At 38.5% G+C, this 18,644-nt stretch overlaps 1 protein-coding gene across 4 annotated transcripts in view; it reads left to right on the forward strand.

Annotated features, from left to right (window-relative positions):
* The window catches only part of stim1b (stromal interaction molecule 1b), a 39,334-nt gene extending 21,058 nt beyond the window's left edge, over nucleotides 1-18,276 (forward strand). For 3 of the 4 annotated variants that reach the window (XM_017698651.2, XM_017698653.2, XM_037546016.1), the window contains 7 exons: nucleotides 7,398-7,575; nucleotides 8,823-8,990; nucleotides 9,214-9,314; nucleotides 10,563-10,798; nucleotides 12,317-12,397; nucleotides 15,322-15,385; nucleotides 16,865-18,276. In XM_017698651.2, the coding sequence (XP_017554140.1) occupies nucleotides 7,398-7,575; nucleotides 8,823-8,990; nucleotides 9,214-9,314; nucleotides 10,563-10,798; nucleotides 12,317-12,397; nucleotides 15,322-15,385; nucleotides 16,865-17,288 (1,252 nt within the window). In that variant the 3' untranslated portion in view covers nucleotides 17,289-18,276. The remainder of the gene's footprint in view (nucleotides 1-7,397; nucleotides 7,576-8,822; nucleotides 8,991-9,213; nucleotides 9,315-10,562; nucleotides 10,799-12,316; nucleotides 12,398-15,321; nucleotides 15,386-16,864) is intronic. The other variant, XM_017698652.2, reaches the window with a different exon arrangement.
* Nucleotides 18,277-18,644: the final 368 nt, after the last annotated feature.

An 18,644-nucleotide genomic window follows, 5' to 3' on the forward strand; every position in this document is an offset into this window, starting at 1 on the left:
GAACAATATTTTGTTAATAGTAGTTGTACTTTCCTCATATGAACTGACTTCACATGTTCAGCAAACAACTGACAGCAGTAAGTAGTGTTAAGACTGGCCAAAGAACTCTTGTTGGTACAGCTGCGGTGGTGTTGCCTGAACAGAAAACCTTTGATTTTCTGTGTACAGGAAGACAGCGTTGTCCATTACTACTGTGCCAACTGTTTGAGCTGTGTCCCTGCTACTTGGACTTTTGAGCCTGATGTCTGAACAACATCCAGCAAATCTAATCCAGCAGCTCTTTTAAATTAATATTTAAGGCTTTACTGTGTAAACAAGACCACCATGCTTTAGTGTAGGTTTTTTTGGACGTTTTTCTCTACAGACTAATCAAAGCTTCTTCTTTTAAATTCAACCAAAATGAATCATAACACTTTTTTTCAGTACTGTGATATATTTCTGAGTGAAACAGTGTCAGGGAAGGCCTCTGAGCTAGCTAAGTGTGTTTTCGCTCGATGATAGATGAGAGGGTTCAAGGACTCTTTTCTACTGAGTGTGCTGTTGACTCTGCCCTGATGATTGACTGGTGGAAGTCTGTAAAAATGCAAATGAAATTGCATTGAATTAATTCATTTTACCACAGAATGAGTGCTGTATGTAATTCTAAAGGGATGAGGTGCTGTTTCTCTTTGTACATTAAAATTTTTGCCGTCTTTTTAGCTTGCTGTTCTCTATGATAATGGAGTATCAGTTGCCTTATTAGACAGTGCAAATACATGTAAGATACATTGCATTTTAATCATCATTTTATCATCCTTATTGCATAATCACATGAAGCATTACCATTAGGGGTGGGGGGGAAACAATCCTTAGATGGATTGCGATGTAGATGTGGATGATTCTGAATTGATTCACAGATGTCAAAAATCGATTCTCTAAATGTCAATTGATAACATAATGTTGACAGAACGCAAAAGGCGGAACTTTGCAAAGTGCGGAAGTACAGCGCCTGGACAGTCTGTGGCGTGCACGCTACATTAAAAGCAGAACCGGTTTTTGAGGAGTCTGGCCACTTCCTAAGCGGTTGTACTTGCTGCAAACAGAGGACCATCGGTCAAGCGCTGTCAGAGCTTCTACCCAAATCTAAAAAAGGACGAAGTAAACTACAAACTGTATCGCAATTTTTATTGCCAAGGACTTGCATCCGTACTCTGTCGTTAAGAACCAGGGCTCTTGTGATATGTTGCACACTTTGGAGCTGAGATACAGTGTTACATCTCGAAGATATTTTACTGGCTCAGCGACTCCACAACCCCCCTTTTACAAAGAGACCAAAATCGAAACTATAGAATCACTGAAGGAAACGGGTAGAAAAGCCGTAATGTACTGCATGAACATCCATTGACAGAGGATTTTATTTCACTGTAACTGCACATTTTATGAGAAGGGTGTAATTGCAGCACCATATGAGGGTGTTTCTGTGATGAAGACACACCCCACCAGGAAAGGCCCTCATGTGACGTTAGGACAAGGTGGGCTTTGTTGTAAAACCACAGTAATGTTGCTGAGTAAACGGAACTGTCATGCTGTTTTAGGGCCGCTGTTAGACTTTGAGAATAAAGTCATAATATTTAGAGATCAAAGACGTAAAGTTAAGAGAATAAACTTGCAATATTTTGAGGATTAAGTGCTAACTGTAGGGGGCTGCCTTAATGCATTGGGGTCTCGATTGCTGTACTGGCACTCACTCCTGTCTCCTTGTGGATTGATAATTTTGATTGTCAGTATCATTGTCTGTGAAACTTCATGCCCTCTTTAAATGGTCCGAAGATGTAGCCGCTGTTAGCCATGTAGACAACCCTGCCTGTGATTCTCCTTACACAGAACATACAGTTTCCTCTGAGTCCATCTGGCTATTATAGATAAACACAGTTTCCTGCTTTGCTGTTTCTTATATTAATAATACTCTGGTGCTGATGTGCAGGAGAGAGAGGGAGTATTTCTTTATTGGTGAAATCGATATGAAAGCATAACTCCACCAACTCCTCGCCACCCCTCATTTAACACGAGGGGATGCAGCCTTCCCTTTGCAAAGCCTTTGGGCACAATATTGCAACCTTTCCTAGTATTAATGCCACTTTAATGTCATAATTATATGATATTATCGTCAAAATATTGTGAATTTCTTCTCAAAATATTATAATTTTATTCTAAAAAATATATACGACTTTCTTCTCAAAATATTCAGATTTTATTCTTTTAGACTTTTTTTCTTGATATTTCACAGCTTTATTTAGTCTACTGTTTTTGTTATTTATAATAGTGGCCCTAAAATGCCATCTTACAGAACAACACAAAAAAATGGGAAAGAATAAGGTCGAGATCAAGCGCTTTCATTACAGATTATGATGTCGGTAAGTTTACTGTTACTTTAACATTTTAGTACGACCTTAAAACTTGTGGAAAATAAGCACATGGTTGCTTTTCAACAATGCTTAACCTTGCCAGAGTTGTACTGTGCAAGCTGGCAGCACCACGGTAAACCCTGCTGAATAAATACCATTAGGATTAAAATCTAATGGTTTTTGCCTCCTGATGGTAACAAGCTAGTTTCCAAATAGAATTAGAAATGTATCAGGAATCAGTCACTAGTTCACCTGCTAAACCATTCCTTTATATTATCAACCCATCAAGAAAAGCCAAAACGCATTACAAACCCCCAAGAACCAACAGAAACTCTTAGTGTTTTCTATGTTTTGTTCTCATTTGGGACGTTAATATTATAATCCATTATCACACATTAATTTTATAATGGCTGGTATGGAGCAGATTGTATAGTGCTGTTGAAAACACTCCTGATTGCTACTGTTATGAAAGCCACTCAGACCGCAGAACTCTACAAATCACCAGAAGCTATAGATTTTTGCATATTTGTTTTTAAATGCCAAATGCTCATTAGGTGAATATGTAGAAACAATATTAATTTACTATTAGTAACATCTTTACAAATACTGATGTATTTTCCCCGTTGAGTCATATCCACTAATGAGAGAAGCCATATTGGCTTGACATATTGGCCAATGAATGATATGTGGACGTTCCTGATGTGGGTGTTCTTGTTTTACGGAAACGCCTTTCATTCGCAGATGAGTGGCAGCCTGCATCTCGTGCTCCAAACAAGAGCAGTGAATGAGAATGTGAAAGCCTTCCAGTTGACTTGCCCTGCACATCACTACCATTTGATTTATTAATTAAAAGATATTGGAAGTAAATTTATTGTGGATCATTACAGATACTTTACCTTAAATGTTCGAAGTTGTCAGACAATGAGAAAAAAATCCTCTATGGAAAAAAAGTTGCATCAAGATGCATTGATAATCGTTTTATAATCGCATCGCAGCTTCAGCATCATAATCAAATTGAATTGTGAGGTGCCTAGAGATTCCCACCCCTAATTACCATGCAGGTCTGGAAATACATTAATAAAGCCACTTATAAATCATCTAAATCCTTGTGTAAATGAAATATCAGTACTAGTGTACCATATTGCACTGGTAGTATTCAATTTTTAATTTTCATTTTGAGCCTAACATTGAATCTCTGAGTGGAAAATTTTAATTCAGATATAGAGATTTTTGCCATTTTGTATATCACATTTTCATTAATGCACAACGATGTAATAAAAACTTTAGAGGCGTGCACAAGTTATTATATTTCAATGAAAAATTATGATAAAACAAGAATCTTGTCTTTTAAATCTAAAATGCTTAACGCTTGTGTGGTGTTGGGGTCTGTGGGACCCGTTTTTAATATTTACCAAAATAAAAAATTGTGATTTATGTCATTTCAACTTCAGATTCTTAGCCTTTGCTCATTTTCTGTAAAAAACATATAAAATAACACATTTTCAATGTCTTCACACTATACTCCCCCTACACATTTATATTACACATACAATGTTCAGGTGAACCTGTGAGGAATTCTGGAGGTCCTGTGTCCCTTTACTCTGTTTTCCTTCTACATGGTCTCCTATTACTGTATGTGCGTCTGTGTTTATTTGTTTTTACATAAATAGGTATTTTTACATAAATTGCTATGGTTATGATTAAAAATACAATAATGTGGTCCATCAGGCCCACTGAGTAATAAAAACATGAACACTACACAAGGGTTAATATGAGTAAAAAAGAAAAAAAGATAATTTTTTAGCTCTTTACAAATCTTATATAGCGCAGCTTTAAAGCCATTAGTATTTATTTTTTGTTTCAGTTAATTTCTGAACATATACAATACATTTTTCTATGAGGTTAATGTAATAGTGTGTGTGACTGATTTACAGGTGGGTTTGTCCTGTGTGTTTGCCCTGCGTGGAATTTGTGGTGTAGACCTTGTCCTTCATTACCCCTGCCTATCGTACTGTGTGACGCTTTTAGAATGCGTCATAAGCGCACCCCTCTGATGCAGTGAAATGTCGTGGCATTACTGCCTGCCCTCCGCTGCCTCTACACACCTGCCAAAATCTTTGGAACACATAAAGAAAATCCACATTACACTCTGCCACAACCTCAGGCAATAAGTAGGACGCTGTTGAGTATTTCTGGTATACACACACACACACACACACTCATAAACACACTCATACACTATCTCAGATGTACAGCTGAATTCTTCTGGGGGCAGTTGGTTGTGTGTGTCCAGCTGTTTCTAATATGATTAAACAGTAACGGTCCCGCATGCTTCACTCCCACCACAACTGCACCCAAATTCATTTCAGAGAATTGTCAAATGCATTACAGTGCAGGCAAAGTGACAGAGATGTTAAAAACTCCTTTTCCTGTAAAAGTCTTTTCATTTCCTTTCAGTCACGCTGAAGTCCACCAGTGCTGATAGAGGCAGCGGATTCTGGCTGGGCGATGTAAGCCTGCTTCAAAAGTCCTTAAATGGCAAAAAGGACGGACAACTCTCCAGTGAATCCGCTCTGCTTGTCTCAGACAATCGCACAGTCTTCAGATTGTTTTACTGCTCATCGTGTCCAGCTGGAGATTTTAGCAGTGCTGAAGCGCAAAGCCAGGCTAAGCCTTTTATCACAGGTCACAGGTCCTTCAAAATCTATGATTCGAACATGCGTTTTTTTCTCAGAAGTGCTCTAATTTAAACCCCTGTCCTTATAGGGTACACAGTTCTTTTCCACTGCACCAGATACAGCACAGTCAACGTTCTGTTTGTAGGACTCTTTTTTTCCTGTCAGCCATTTTGTTTTATGTTAGTTGAAGTTCAGAATAATCCTAAAACTGATGAGCAAAAGAAAAAATAAAGTGTCGACACAGCTAGAGTGGTCACTCTTAGTGCCAGTATTTTAACAGTTAGTTCCGTTTTTTGCAAAAAGGCCAAACATAATAATGGACATAAAAGTACATAGTAGTGAACTATGTATAGCTTTTCCAAACTTTTGGAATTTTACTGTAATTGTAAATTTGATGATTTGAAGAAAAAAAAAAATCATGTGTTTTATATACTAATTGTGACACTTCTGGACAAAACCTAAAACATAAAATACGCGCATCTGTATGTTCCCCCTAAGCAGTGCCCAGTATGCAATACATTAATGAAAGGCACTTAATCGCTAGATCCAGTGAACTAGTTGGAAGCTTGTGTGGCATGTCTCTCTGTGTCCTTCACAGTAAGTCCTGTTTGGAACAGAGAGCTGGCGGCTCACTCACACCCTGACCTTCACCCAGCCAAACTGCTACAAGCAAGATTTTGTGGTTTGAATGTGAATGTGCTTGGTCCCTCACACTCTCTGTAGTCTTTGTTCTTCTTTCCCTTTCCCCCTCTCTTTTTCTCACTCTGTCCCTCTGAGTGTAATGCTTGGACTAGTCTACTGCCATATCAGTGTCAGTTTGATTTATACCTCATTTCCTGTTCTCTCTGTGACTGCATCAGTGCTGTGTGAGATGGCTGCCATAGAACAGCTCTCTCTTGCTTTTTTTATTTGCTTTTTCAGCTTTGGTCACTTTTAGTAACATTCTGTTTCGTTTGTGGGTAAAATGGGTTGACACCTCAGCAAAGCTGTGCACATACTTAAAGTTTCACGGATGTTCATCCCAGCGTCAATTAGTTTGAAAGCTATTAATGGCTCACTTGAAAACAGGAGTCACGAAACAGCTATTTTTGCGAAACCACCAGTCGGATGTGGCTACACTCAGCCTTCCGTATCCAGGCTCTGGCATGTTTGAGTGGTAGGACTTAAACCGCTGAGTTGCTGCAGTGAACAGGTCACCTCTTGTTTAGACAAAGCTCATCTGCTCTCTTTCACATCCTAACCATGAATTGAGAAGAGGAAAGATCGTGGAGTATGTTTACTATATATCATGCAGCACTCATAATGCAAAAACTGATAAGTATTTGCTGTCTTTGCTGCAGCTTTCCCTAACGCTCCTCCTGCTGGTAGATTTAAGAACTGCAGCCAGTCACTGTTTTGCACAGCCATTCACCATAAAGCCTGTCATAAAATAAATGTGAGGGTAATCATAAGCTAAGCAAACTCATAATGAAAATGTTCTGTATATTTTATATTTTATAAGGCTTTATCAGCTTACTCTGTTTCCTGTGTCATTACACATTGTTTTCATTCAAGAATCAGTTCTGTGATATGTTGATGCTCTTCAGTATGCTCCTTTGAAAAGCCTCAGAGATAATGGTGATTAGCATATAATTATATAAATGATTTGTAGAGATATAATACAGCTTTTGCTAGATAGCAGCACTTATTTGGAGAAGCATCAACTTGCATCACAGAATAGGCTTTTTCCTAGCTTATTCGCTTAAAGTGTCCATAGTCTAGCCCAGATTCCTCTTGCGTTTAATTTTCTCCCTGAGCTCCACTTATGGTATTTGTTTGGTTTTAAGAAGCCAAAATGTCAATTCAGTTTTACATGAGCATTTCCTAACCTCTCTTTATGTCTCAGAATTAAACAGGCTATGCACAGCAGTGAGGCTGAAACACTTCCTGTAAGTTTGATGTGATTGGGCAGAGCTAAGCTGCACTAAGCTGAATGCACACATATATGTAAATACTTGTTTTGTGTCATCACAAAAAAACAGCAAATTGAAAATGGGTCCTTTTTCCAGCTTAGTTTGTGTGTGATACAGTGATGCATTATCTCAAAAGGTGAGGAAAATGTGGTTGTCCATGATATGAGCGCTTTAAGGGACCTGTTGGCTCAAACATAGTTGATCAGTCTGATGTCATAAGTTTGATTTTTTAGTTTTACCCTGAAGCAGAGATGGTAATATACATAATAAGCCATGAACATTTACAGCAGTTTGTGTAGCTCTGTTAAAATGGTTGTTGATTTTGACAGAAAACAGATTTTGACTGTTAACTGCAGCATGTATATCTGTGTGTGTGTATACAGGCTGCAGATAGCCCAGGATGAGCACCGCTCAGTAGAAGTGGAGAAGGTGAATCTAGAGCAGAAGCTGAGAGATGAGATCGATGCGGCTAAGCACGAGGCTCAGAGACTGCGAGAGCTGCGTGAGGGCACAGAGAACGAACTGAGCCGCCAGAAATACGCTGAAGAGGAACTGGAGCAGGTAACTCGCATACTTAGTTCTTACACTGTGTCAGAACATCAGGCTATACATATGCTCCCTGTGAATTACAGTCTTATGCAAAAGTATGGGCAGCCCTGATCAAATGACATGTATTTGATCATAATGACACTCATTCTGAATGTCCAGTAGACTGGAGACTTTTTCCAAGGTTATAGCTCTGTTGAAGCAGGTATGTCACCACACTCACTTTTATGTGTTTCTACAGAGCTCAGTCTTTGTATTCATTGATCTTTTAGTTTTTAGTTTTTTTAGTTAGTTTTTTTAGTTTTTCTTTTCTTAGTCATAAACAAAAAAAATTGACAGCTAGCGAGGTTGAACTGCCTCACTGCCTCTGAGACCGAATATAAGACTTCTTGAACGATCCTGCATTTTATTTCTGAAATGTTTTTGTATGTATGACCTTCTAGAAGGTTCTTGGTGTGAAGGGTAAAAAATGAAAAAGTGGATATTTATTTTTACATATACAATTTTGCGGTAAATTTTAATGTCTGGTAATCTGGACGTTTGGAGTCACTGGAGTAAATTATGCTTTGATTAGTATAACAGACTCGTTACAAAACACAGTCTTTCATGATTTTTGTTTATATTGTGTATTTAAGAGTTACAGCAGATGTTCTATAAATTTGGGGGTAATATATATTTTTTTTTCATGATTTCAATGGATTTCACTATTCAGTGTACTAGATGTTTCAATCAGGCTCATTAAATCTGCAAGATTTTGAAAAATGAACATTTATTATCAGGATCCAAAAAAAAATGTTCTGTTATTTCTGAAACACAGAAAAATTATTTCTATCTACGATGCTGGACTAGTAAATGTTTAATGTTAAATGTAAAACTATGTAATTTATAATACAGCTTATGTAATGTTTCTGATCTTGATTGTTTGAACAAATAGTAATCTATTATATATATATATATATATATATATATATATATATATATATATATATATATATATATATGTTTTGTGTTAAAATGCTCTTTGTCTTTTATTATAATGGGTACAAAAAATATTATGAAAATTATTTATTTTAGGAGCTATTAATGCAGAAGTCCAGGTAGTTCCAGAAGTTCAAGAGTGTTTTCATATAACTGTGCATACCAGTAAACACAGGAAACGTTCAGTGCCTGCTTTGTGTCCTATGTTGGTAATAATAAATACGTGTGTGTGTGTGTGTGTGTGTGTGTGTGTGTGTGTGTGTGTGTGTGTGTGTGTGTGTTAGGTACGCATGGCTCTGAAGAAGGCAGAGAAAGAGCTGGAGTCGAGGAGGTCCTGGTCTCCTCCTGAGCCTTTACAAAAGTGGCTGCAGCTCACACACGAAGTAGAGGTGCAGTACTACAACATAAAGAAGCAGAATGCTGAGAGACAGCTCATGGTGGCTAAAGAAGGGGTAAGAACATCACACATACTTAATTGTGTTCACACACACATTTCATTTTTCCTTACAGAGGAGAATATTGTTTCACCTTGTGGTAGAGTGGCCTCAAAGTAGCCTGGAGCTTACTGTGATGGCATGTTTGGAAGAAGTTCAAGCATAAGGCTAGACCAGCTGCCATCATCACAAACCTGCAGTTATAAATTTGATAACACATGTGGTTCATTTGTGATTGCAGGCAGAGAAGATCAAAAAGAAGAGAGGAACACTCTTTGGAACATTCCACGTAGCTCACAGCTCCTCACTGGATGATGTTGATCACAAAATTTTGTCAGCTAAGTGAGTGGATGATGAGAGCAGAATAAACCACACAAAAGTAAACAAACTCAAATGTTTAAAGCTACTCAAAACTGTTTTCATGTGGACAAGTCCAAAAATTGCATGTCACCTGAAAATTCATAGTAATTGGTAGAGATGCACTAACATTTCAGCCACAGAAACATTTGTACTGTAAATGCTCAGAAAAGGCCTTTCTGGTGTTCAGCCTAAAGAAAAAAGGTCTGAAGATATTATCTGGAAAAAAAAATTAAGTAGGACTGCTGTAACGAGTCAAAGTCTACCACTTAACAAATAATTTGGATGGTCTGATAATGAAAACAAGAAACGGTTTAAAATGCTGTGTGTATTTCCTTCACTTTCCTGCGCTGAACAGCACAGATGCGTTCTTTAAGTGATGGCAATGTCCAAAGACTGGCGACTAAACATTCTTGTCCCCTTTCAGAAGTCCATGGCTGTTTGGCAACAATAACATACTCTAAAAGCCATCTCACACCCAACGTGCCGTGTTGCATCGTGCAGTGTTTGAAAATTTGAAACCATTGTCTGTAATGGAGGTAGACACACCGGCGCCAACACCAGTACTCCATGACTACAAGCACTGTTCAGTTTCACAGCATGTCACAGCTCACCACACAACATTTTGGCATTACTACATTAAAGCCATATTTAGACCACAGAAAGCCTTAGTTTATCACATGTGGCTTGAAATTTACACAGAGAAAGACAGCCAGTCTTTTAGGCAGACAGACAAATGCTAATAGCACGTTACCTCAGCTAATTACTATTCAAGCCTTTTTCAGCTCATATCTTTAAGTTCAAAAACAGCCAGTCTGTGAAGAGGTAGTAAACGGATGCGATGCTGAACCCCATTTTAATCTTATTTATATAGTGTTGTAGTTAAAATGAACCTAAATCTGGTGATTTTGGGCTCTCCCTGCTGGTATTCTATAGTAGCACTCTGCTACGTGACGCGGTGCTGTGCAACATCGGGTGTCCGGGTGCGACAGCCTTTATCTCAGTGAATTTTAATAATAACTTAAAGTAACTGGAAAATTCTACCAAACTTTATTTGTTGTTGCTATGTTCTAAAAGAAACAAGAAATTACAAGCATTACAGTGATTTTATTATAGGTAAAGGGGTTTTCACTCCTTATCTATGATAAAATCACTGTAGTGCTAAGTCTCTTGAGGCTTATTGCTTTATTTACCTGCATTAACCCAGTTTCCATCTTTCTGTCTCCCTCACAGACAGGCTCTGGGTGAGGTGACAGCAGCTCTGAGAGAGAAACTCTATCGCTGGCAGCAGATTGAGTATTTCACAGGTTTGGACATCGTGAATAATCCAGGCATGTCTGCTCTGGCCTCCGCACTCAACCTGGACCCTGCCTTCTTGGGCATCCGCCCTCCTACCCCACAGAACCTGCTGCTGTCTGATGATTTGGATGACATGGACGAGGACATACTGTCTCCAGGAACCCTGCGCTGTGAGTTTTCCCTACACTTACTCTTAAACCATTTTTGAAGGAACAATTTAGCTAAGAGACACATTTACACACATTTCCTCCTACTTCAAATGTAATCACTCAGTCAAGTCTGAAGTTTGCTTCTTTAATTTTGCACTGAAGGTATGAGGCTAATACAGCTAATAAGTAATGAAAGCTTATACCTCACCACCTAGCATTATGCAAACTGCATGCCTAACTCATCACATACTCACTTTCAGTTGGTAAGTAATCTCAAACAGACTTGCTTATGGATTCAGTTTAGTCACAGTGAGTGATTGGGCAGTTACCTCACCATTGATTTTTCCCAAGTACCGATTTAAATCTCTGTCTGCAAGTTAGTTTCCTTAAACCAGCCTATTGTAGCTGTGACTCTCACAGTCTAGAGTAACCCTGAAACACACTATAGCAGCTTTCTTCTTGTTTCAGAACTTGAAGAGACACTTGAAATGTAAACCTGATTGCTAGTCAGTAATGTCACACACAGAGTTTACCAAACACATGACAAAACATAGCGTTATCGTTCATAATTATATCAAACAATAACTTTGCAGACATTTGAGCTCTCAGCTTCGCAACATTTTAATGTACGGCAGTGATAGATTGTTTTTTCACAAGCTTTTTCTCAAGCACTTTGTTTAAGCTTATAATGACACTGGAATATAACTTGACTGGGAGTTTTATGAAAATGTCATTCTAAATTATATATTACAAAATTCCCCAACATTAGCCTAATGAGAACAACTACCTTAAACAACACAGTGGCCCATAGATATCTCAGAAAACCATGAATTAAATGAGGCTACTGTTTGTAGCAACAATTTGAATGTGGCAGTGGGCTTTAAATCTTTCCTTGTGTTTATAGAATATTGAAATATTGGATATATTAAAATATTCTGTTTAGAGAGGAAAGAAATTATTCAAATTTGATGTTGATGAATAATGCCAGTGTAACATATTGAGTTAGATTCCTGTTTGATTAAATGATTTTTCATTACATTTTTACCACATGGTTAATAGCATAATACTGTGATATTTTTGAATAGGTTTTCTTAACCTGAAAAAGTCAGACAATAACACCCCTTTTTCCAAAGAAGAGTAAGTTGCATAGCTACAAACAGTAGAAACGGCATCTTTAAGCAAAATTTTGTCTGTACTCTTGTCCATTCTTACAGATAACATTGTGTCGTACTTTGTCACAAATCACGTAAGCAAATCTATTTGAGATTACTTAACATCTTGATGTGGTTTGTGGCAAGTGTGTGATGATCTCAAACACGTGTTGAACAATTTTTGGTAAGAGGAAGTTTGTGTAAATTTGATTTTTGCTGAACACATTCCTTTAATTCTGCTCAGTTTGTAGCACTGGATAGTTATACTGAATCCTAACTTCAAAATGCTTTCCTTTGAATGACTGAAACTAGTTGGGACGTCTAGGTCTACAGTTTCAGGGAAATTTGGTTTTTATTAAGCTATATTTTTACTGACTGATGTCTGCAGATGCCGCCTGGCAGATGGACCGGCGGGTGAGCGACCTTTGGCCTGTGGCCTCTGAGAGCCAATCCCTGTGGAAGCATTCTGGTTGGCATCGCCTTCCTTATTTTCTAAATGGCTTCCCCTGTATCCCTCCTACTGTCCTTTTATTGACTTTTTTCTGTCTGCCTCTGTGGAAATTGCACTACTAACGCATAAGCAGGCAGCAGGATATTGGAGTATGGGAATTTCTATTTACCATAAAAGCATTTAAGGATATCCTGATGTGCAGATTTGTTTATCATGTGGTATAGCCTTGGGCTTAAAGCCAAAGTATTTTCTTTGCTTCCATATACAGTCAAATGAACACCCCTGGTCAAATTACATGTTTTGTTGATTTTTTTAAGTGAAAATAAGTTGTCAAAATCCTACTAGGATTACAAGGAACAAACTCAAATATGGCATTTTTACATTTTTTTAATTTCTTATATATATATATATATATATATATATATATATATATAAATATATAAATGTGCCATAACTTTTGCACAGGCCACATTTTCAGATTTTTTTCCCTGATATGTTAAGTTGAGCACATCAACAGAACTGTGTTCTCTGCAGAGGATGTGTACATATTTTTACTCAGAAAATACACAAAATGTAATTTGGCTAAGGTTGTGTAAACTTTTGTTTACGACTGTAATTTCATACCGAAGCTACCTATCTACCTAGGTATAAATACCCAAAGTGTTCTTTCAATACAGGATCTTTCCACACCCACTCAGGTCCACTGAGTAACAGCATAAAACACAGATATTCTTGCTTATGACTTCTAGAATAATGACTCCTTGTGCCATGAATATGAATCAGTTGTGTAACAACGTGTTGAGAGAGTTGAGTTGTAGGATGTGTTGCAGGACAGTGGAGGCAGGCTAACATGGCCCAGTCTTAATTTTAAGTGAATAAAGATAGTGATCCTAGGCCTGCACTCAAAGACAACTCATAGTAACACCCATCAAAAGATCCTTATTTTTCCTCAAATTCACTCAAAACCTAATCCAAACCTTTTGTTCTTTTAAGCTGCTCTTAGTGCAATCTGAATCAGATCCACTAATTCATCAGATGCCTTAATGCATATTCCAACTTTTTATGCAGTCCGAACACTATAACTTTTTCTTGTTTCCATGGCAACTAACTCATAAGTAGAGCGGAAGCAGTTCACTGAGGACAGTGGGACTCTCTGTAAAGTAAAATACAAAAATCCTCTCTCAGTGTTTATCTTTGCTTATCTGTGCACCTTTTACATCCTCTGAATTCTGTAATTGATCACATTGAGTGTTCCAGTGTTGTGCTGCTGTGTTGCTGCTAGATTATAATGTCTTTCTCTATCATATAGTTCATGGCACTTCCTGTTCATCATCAGCCTTCCTGTAATGTTTCTGTTTTCACTCACAAACCGCAGTGTGGTTCACCGTCATTGTCAATTCTGTGCTCCTCTCGGCTGTGTTTCCAGCAGTAATATTTCTATCTTGTAGTGGGAGGCTGTTTAAAGCTGACTTAGAGCAAAGTTGTACAGTACTCAGAGATGTTTCACTGTAGGTAAGACTAGGTTATCGCACCCCTTCATAACAATTTGTCTCAGAATTTAAGAGGCTAAAATTCTGATTAACATTAAATAAAAAATATCAGCTATTGTAATATCATGTTTGCAAAACTAAAGTAGTACTGTATTGAATTGTAAGACTGTCAGCTGTCAAATGACATTCTCAATTACTAATGTATTAATATCAAATATTAAACAGCAGAAACATCTTAATTAACACAAACTCTGACATGTGGAACTTTAAAGTACTTTTGGTTCTAAAAAGCACCTCACAAATAAGTCCTGTGAGGCCAAGCATGATATCGGAAAGAATGTTTAAGGACAACTGTGAAGAATATCGGGCTAAATGTGGGTGGGATTGTAGCTTTATTATTAAAACAAAGAAAGAATTTGAAATTTGAAACCAATTGAGTGCCTCTTGAAGACGAAGCTCAAAGGAGATGGTGATGTTGCGCTTGTCAACGCTTGCTGACAGAGAACAAGCTTGTCATTAGCCCAAGGATATAATGTAGTTAGCTCCAAATAAGTATATATTTGTGTGTGTTGTGTTACATGAAATAAGCATTACTTTTTGAATGAGAAAAACACATGAGTATTAAGAAACCCTTATTAGTCCCACAACGGAGAAATTTCACCTCCGCATTTAACCCATCCGTGAAGTGAAACACCACATACACTCTAGTGAGCAAACACACACTAGGGGGCAGTGAGCACACTTGCCCGGAGCAGTGGGCAGCCCAATCCGCAGCGCCCGGGGAGCAGTTGGGGGTTAGGTGTCTTGCTCAAGGAAACCTCAGTCATGTGCTGTCGTCTCTGGGGATCGAACCAGCGACCTTCCGGTCATGAGGCTGGTTCCCTAACCTCCAGCCCATGACTGCCCAAATTCCATTAACGTTATTTATATTCCATTATAGCCCAGTTCCATTATTTAACAGTGGTGTTTTGTTATCAAGCGTGTTTTGCTTGTGTTATCAAGTGTACTCTAAATGTTACAAAAGCACAGACTAGAGGAATTTGGGGATGAATGTTTGAGAGGCCATTTCCTCCTTAGCAGCAGATCCAGTTGCAATACTGTACTAAAAGTTTTAACAAAGTTGTGTATTCTTGTTAGAAGATCACGGTTGACTCCACAAGACTATTCACAATTGAACCGTGTTTATATATATATATATATATATATATATATATATATATATACACACACACACACACACACACACACACACACACACACACACACACACAAACATCACTTTCTATCCTTAACTTCTTTCATAATTCTTCCATTCCTAGTGATTTATTATCAGGATTACTATCAATGCTGATAAATGTGGAACCTAAGTCAACTGATCTGCTAAACAGTATATTGATGCGCTCTACAGAATAGTCCCTCAATAACTTCTTGTCTCTGTGTGTTGTTTTACAGCTACAAGTCAGTTGTCCCTGCGGCCACGGCTTGGAGACCCCACACTGACCCTCAGTTCTCAGAGGTTGGTAGAAGGGGATCAGGCTGAGGCAGGACCCCAGAGTGCCCCTCGGCCCTCCAGCCGCCCATATGCACGGCAGGCTCGCAGTCACTCCATAGGCCATCTGGAGTTCCGACCCATGCCCTCTCTTTCCTCTTCTCTTTCTCACCCCTCTATCATCTGCACTGCCGCTCCTCCTGTCCTGCAGTCACTCTCTTCTTCCTCCGGCTCTCGTTTCGCTGGCCTGCTCTACCGCTCTTCTTACTGCAACTCTGTGGAGACAGTGTCTGGCCTGCCCCCTGCTGGGTTTAGTGTTGCACATCCACGCCAGAGAGCTGGAAGCATTGGGTACCTCACACTCTCCCGCCGTGAGGGTGGAGCTAACCGCTTGTGCCGATTAACACCTTAAGAAAATGAGATTTTTCAAAAACTTTATTTAAGCATTTAATTATTAATAAAATTATTACGCTGTTCTGTTCTTCAGTCCAGAACAGCAAAGGCATGAACTTTGAACAGTTGACCTGTGCGTGTTCTGCATACAAATGCAAAAATCCCATTTAACCTAAGGAGATGTTCTAGTACCCATGTTTTCTGTCCATCCATCCATCCATCCATTTTCCAAGCCGCTTCTCCGTCAGGGTCGCGGGATGTTTTCTGTCAAAATACATAATTTAAAGTGTTATTAATGTCTAATTATACTGATTTTGTGTGCATATGAAATATTATGCTGTTAGGATAGATCAGATGTAGTATGTTTTTGTCATACCAAACTACACGTAGCTTATGCAATATGGTAATGCAGCTCAAGGCAACATATTGTCATGCTTGCATTTCTTTTCCACCCAAATGTGTGCCCTTTACTCGTTGGACAGTGAGAGAAAGGAGGTCTCCCTATTCACTTTCAACAGCACAAACCAGCATGGCAGTTAAGTGTTAGCCAACTAGCTGTTTTCATGTTGACATTATGAGTAGCCTGAGTCAAGATACTACTCAGATTTAAAATTGAGCATTAGGAAGTGCATATCAGTAATTAGGTATATGCAGCTTGCTATGTAAAAATACATGGTGATGAGATTTTTGGCTGTGTTGTCCAGCCTTATCTACGTTGATTCTTCGTGTTGCTGAGCTTAGCAGCATAAAGTGTTAATGCCATCAAAAAGGTTTAAACTTGCTGTTTTTACATTTTGGTTGTTTTCATATGAATTTGCTTTTCTACATTCTGAGCTTAATTCACTCATGCTTTTTCTAACATTTCAGATTGAGACTTTTTTCAAACTTTGCTTGCTTGCCTTTTGCCAATACTAATCCAGGGCTTGATTTCCCTGCCTAGTTTGTTTCAACCCTGTTGGGTTTTGCAGTTTGCCTGAGCTTTCAATCGCTTTATCCCTGTATTGTCCATATTAAATCTCCCAAATGAGCAGAAACTGCTTAAAAATGTACATGGGATAAATCTTTTTTGTATTTGTTATGACCTTTCAGACCTTGCTTTTTTTCTTTCCCCAGGGATCTAAACCGGTCTGACTCCGACTCCTCACTGTCTCAGTCTCAGTATGGTGAGGGTCAGCGTTCATCCACACCGCTGGGCAGTAGGCCCATGTTCTCTAAGCCTAATGGAGCTGGAGGCAGCTTAGGGGACAGCCCACTGCTCCAGAAGAAACTTTTTACCATTGAGAAATGTGCCAGTCTGGGAGAGATTCACATCCAGTCAAGCGGCCTGACCTCAGCCGAGTCCACTCGCTCTCTCAGCCCTACCAACAATGATGTAGATAGGCCAAAGAGCAGTGGCCGCTCTCCACAGCTAACAGGCAAGAGGAGCCCAGGGGACGAGGACAGTGGCTCAACAGGAGAGGATACAGAGGCCTCCAGCTCTAGCCGCAAGAAGCACACCTTCCCCAGGATCTTCAACAAGCAGAAACAGAAGAAATAGCAGTGACAGGCCTAACTCAGACCTAAGAAGAGCTTTGAAAAGTTTCACCAAAGTACAAGAGTAGAAACTATAATACCCATTGTGTACAGTCACATTTGGAAGGACTACATCCTTTAAAAGACACCAGTACTGTCTGTATAGGTCTAAGGGAGCATCTACTGTATGATTTTCAAAATATATGTTTTGTTTTTTGGTTTATTGAATGTTTGTTGGCTGATGGAACATATTAGTGCTGTGAAGAAATGTGTGATTTTTCAATGTAAAATTATTTATTGTAAAAGTTAGGGACATTTCTTTGTATCCCCATTTTTAGCCATTTCATGTTTTGGTTTATATTGTAATACAAGCTTTGTGTGCTTTCCGTCTACAGGCCTGGACACACTGAAGAGATGTGACAAAACTATTATCATGAATTAAAATAGCATAACAGCACCTAGTTAATCTTAGGGTCCACCGTATCCTGTAAAGACCAACTTCAGTAATCTGTTTTCTTCCAATTATCTTGCTTACTGTCATACCAGACCTGCATGAGTACTAGACACAGAAAGATGGAAATGTTTTATCTATTTTTATTAAATGCATGAACACAAATGTCCCACAACGTCTTGTCCAGTATGTACACACATCCAGCTTTTTATCAACAAGCTAAATCATTGTCTATATGTTGAAATGACCATTTTCATATCTGTATACAGCCTTTTATTGCCATGTTTTACATGTGATGTTACATTCTTGCCCATAGCTTACATTCAGACTCAGCACTGACAGGTCAGTGAAGAGTTTATTTATTTATTTTGGCCTTTAGCATAATTTAGTTAGGGCTATAACCAAAATACTCGCAGATACACCAGACCCATCCCACCATATTTTGACTTACTAGTGGTATCACTGGACTTTACAAATGCTATTTCATATAAATGTGGATTTACTGCAATGCACGTGTCTAAAGATTTTTGCTCTGGACTTTAAATAAATGTATTTAATTGATTTTTAAACCTACATTTATTTCACTCATAGACAGATTTGAATATATTTCATTTTTATTTGATACATAATACATTCACCCCACCCACCCAGTTATTCATGTACTTCCGCCCCATACTCAGGCTAGCTTGTGCAAGTTGAGCCTTGCTTACTCCGCCTATTTTTTTTACTGCACACCTAGTGGTCTTGACTGACTTGCAGCCTGAAACTTTTCTTTTTCTGCTTAAGTTCAAATTCTGCCTAGTTTAATGACTATAATTTCTTCTCAAACTGCAGGATTTGAAGTTCCTGCTTTTCTACACTGAAAACTGATTGAGCTGATTGAGGCTTTGTGAGTGTTCCATTCACTGAGATTATGCTGGAGCAAAGGAA

The sequence above is a fragment of the Pygocentrus nattereri genome, chromosome 16, assembly GCF_015220715.1.
Source record: "Pygocentrus nattereri isolate fPygNat1 chromosome 16, fPygNat1.pri, whole genome shotgun sequence".
In the NCBI taxonomy this organism is placed as follows: Eukaryota; Metazoa; Chordata; class Actinopteri; order Characiformes; family Serrasalmidae; genus Pygocentrus; species Pygocentrus nattereri.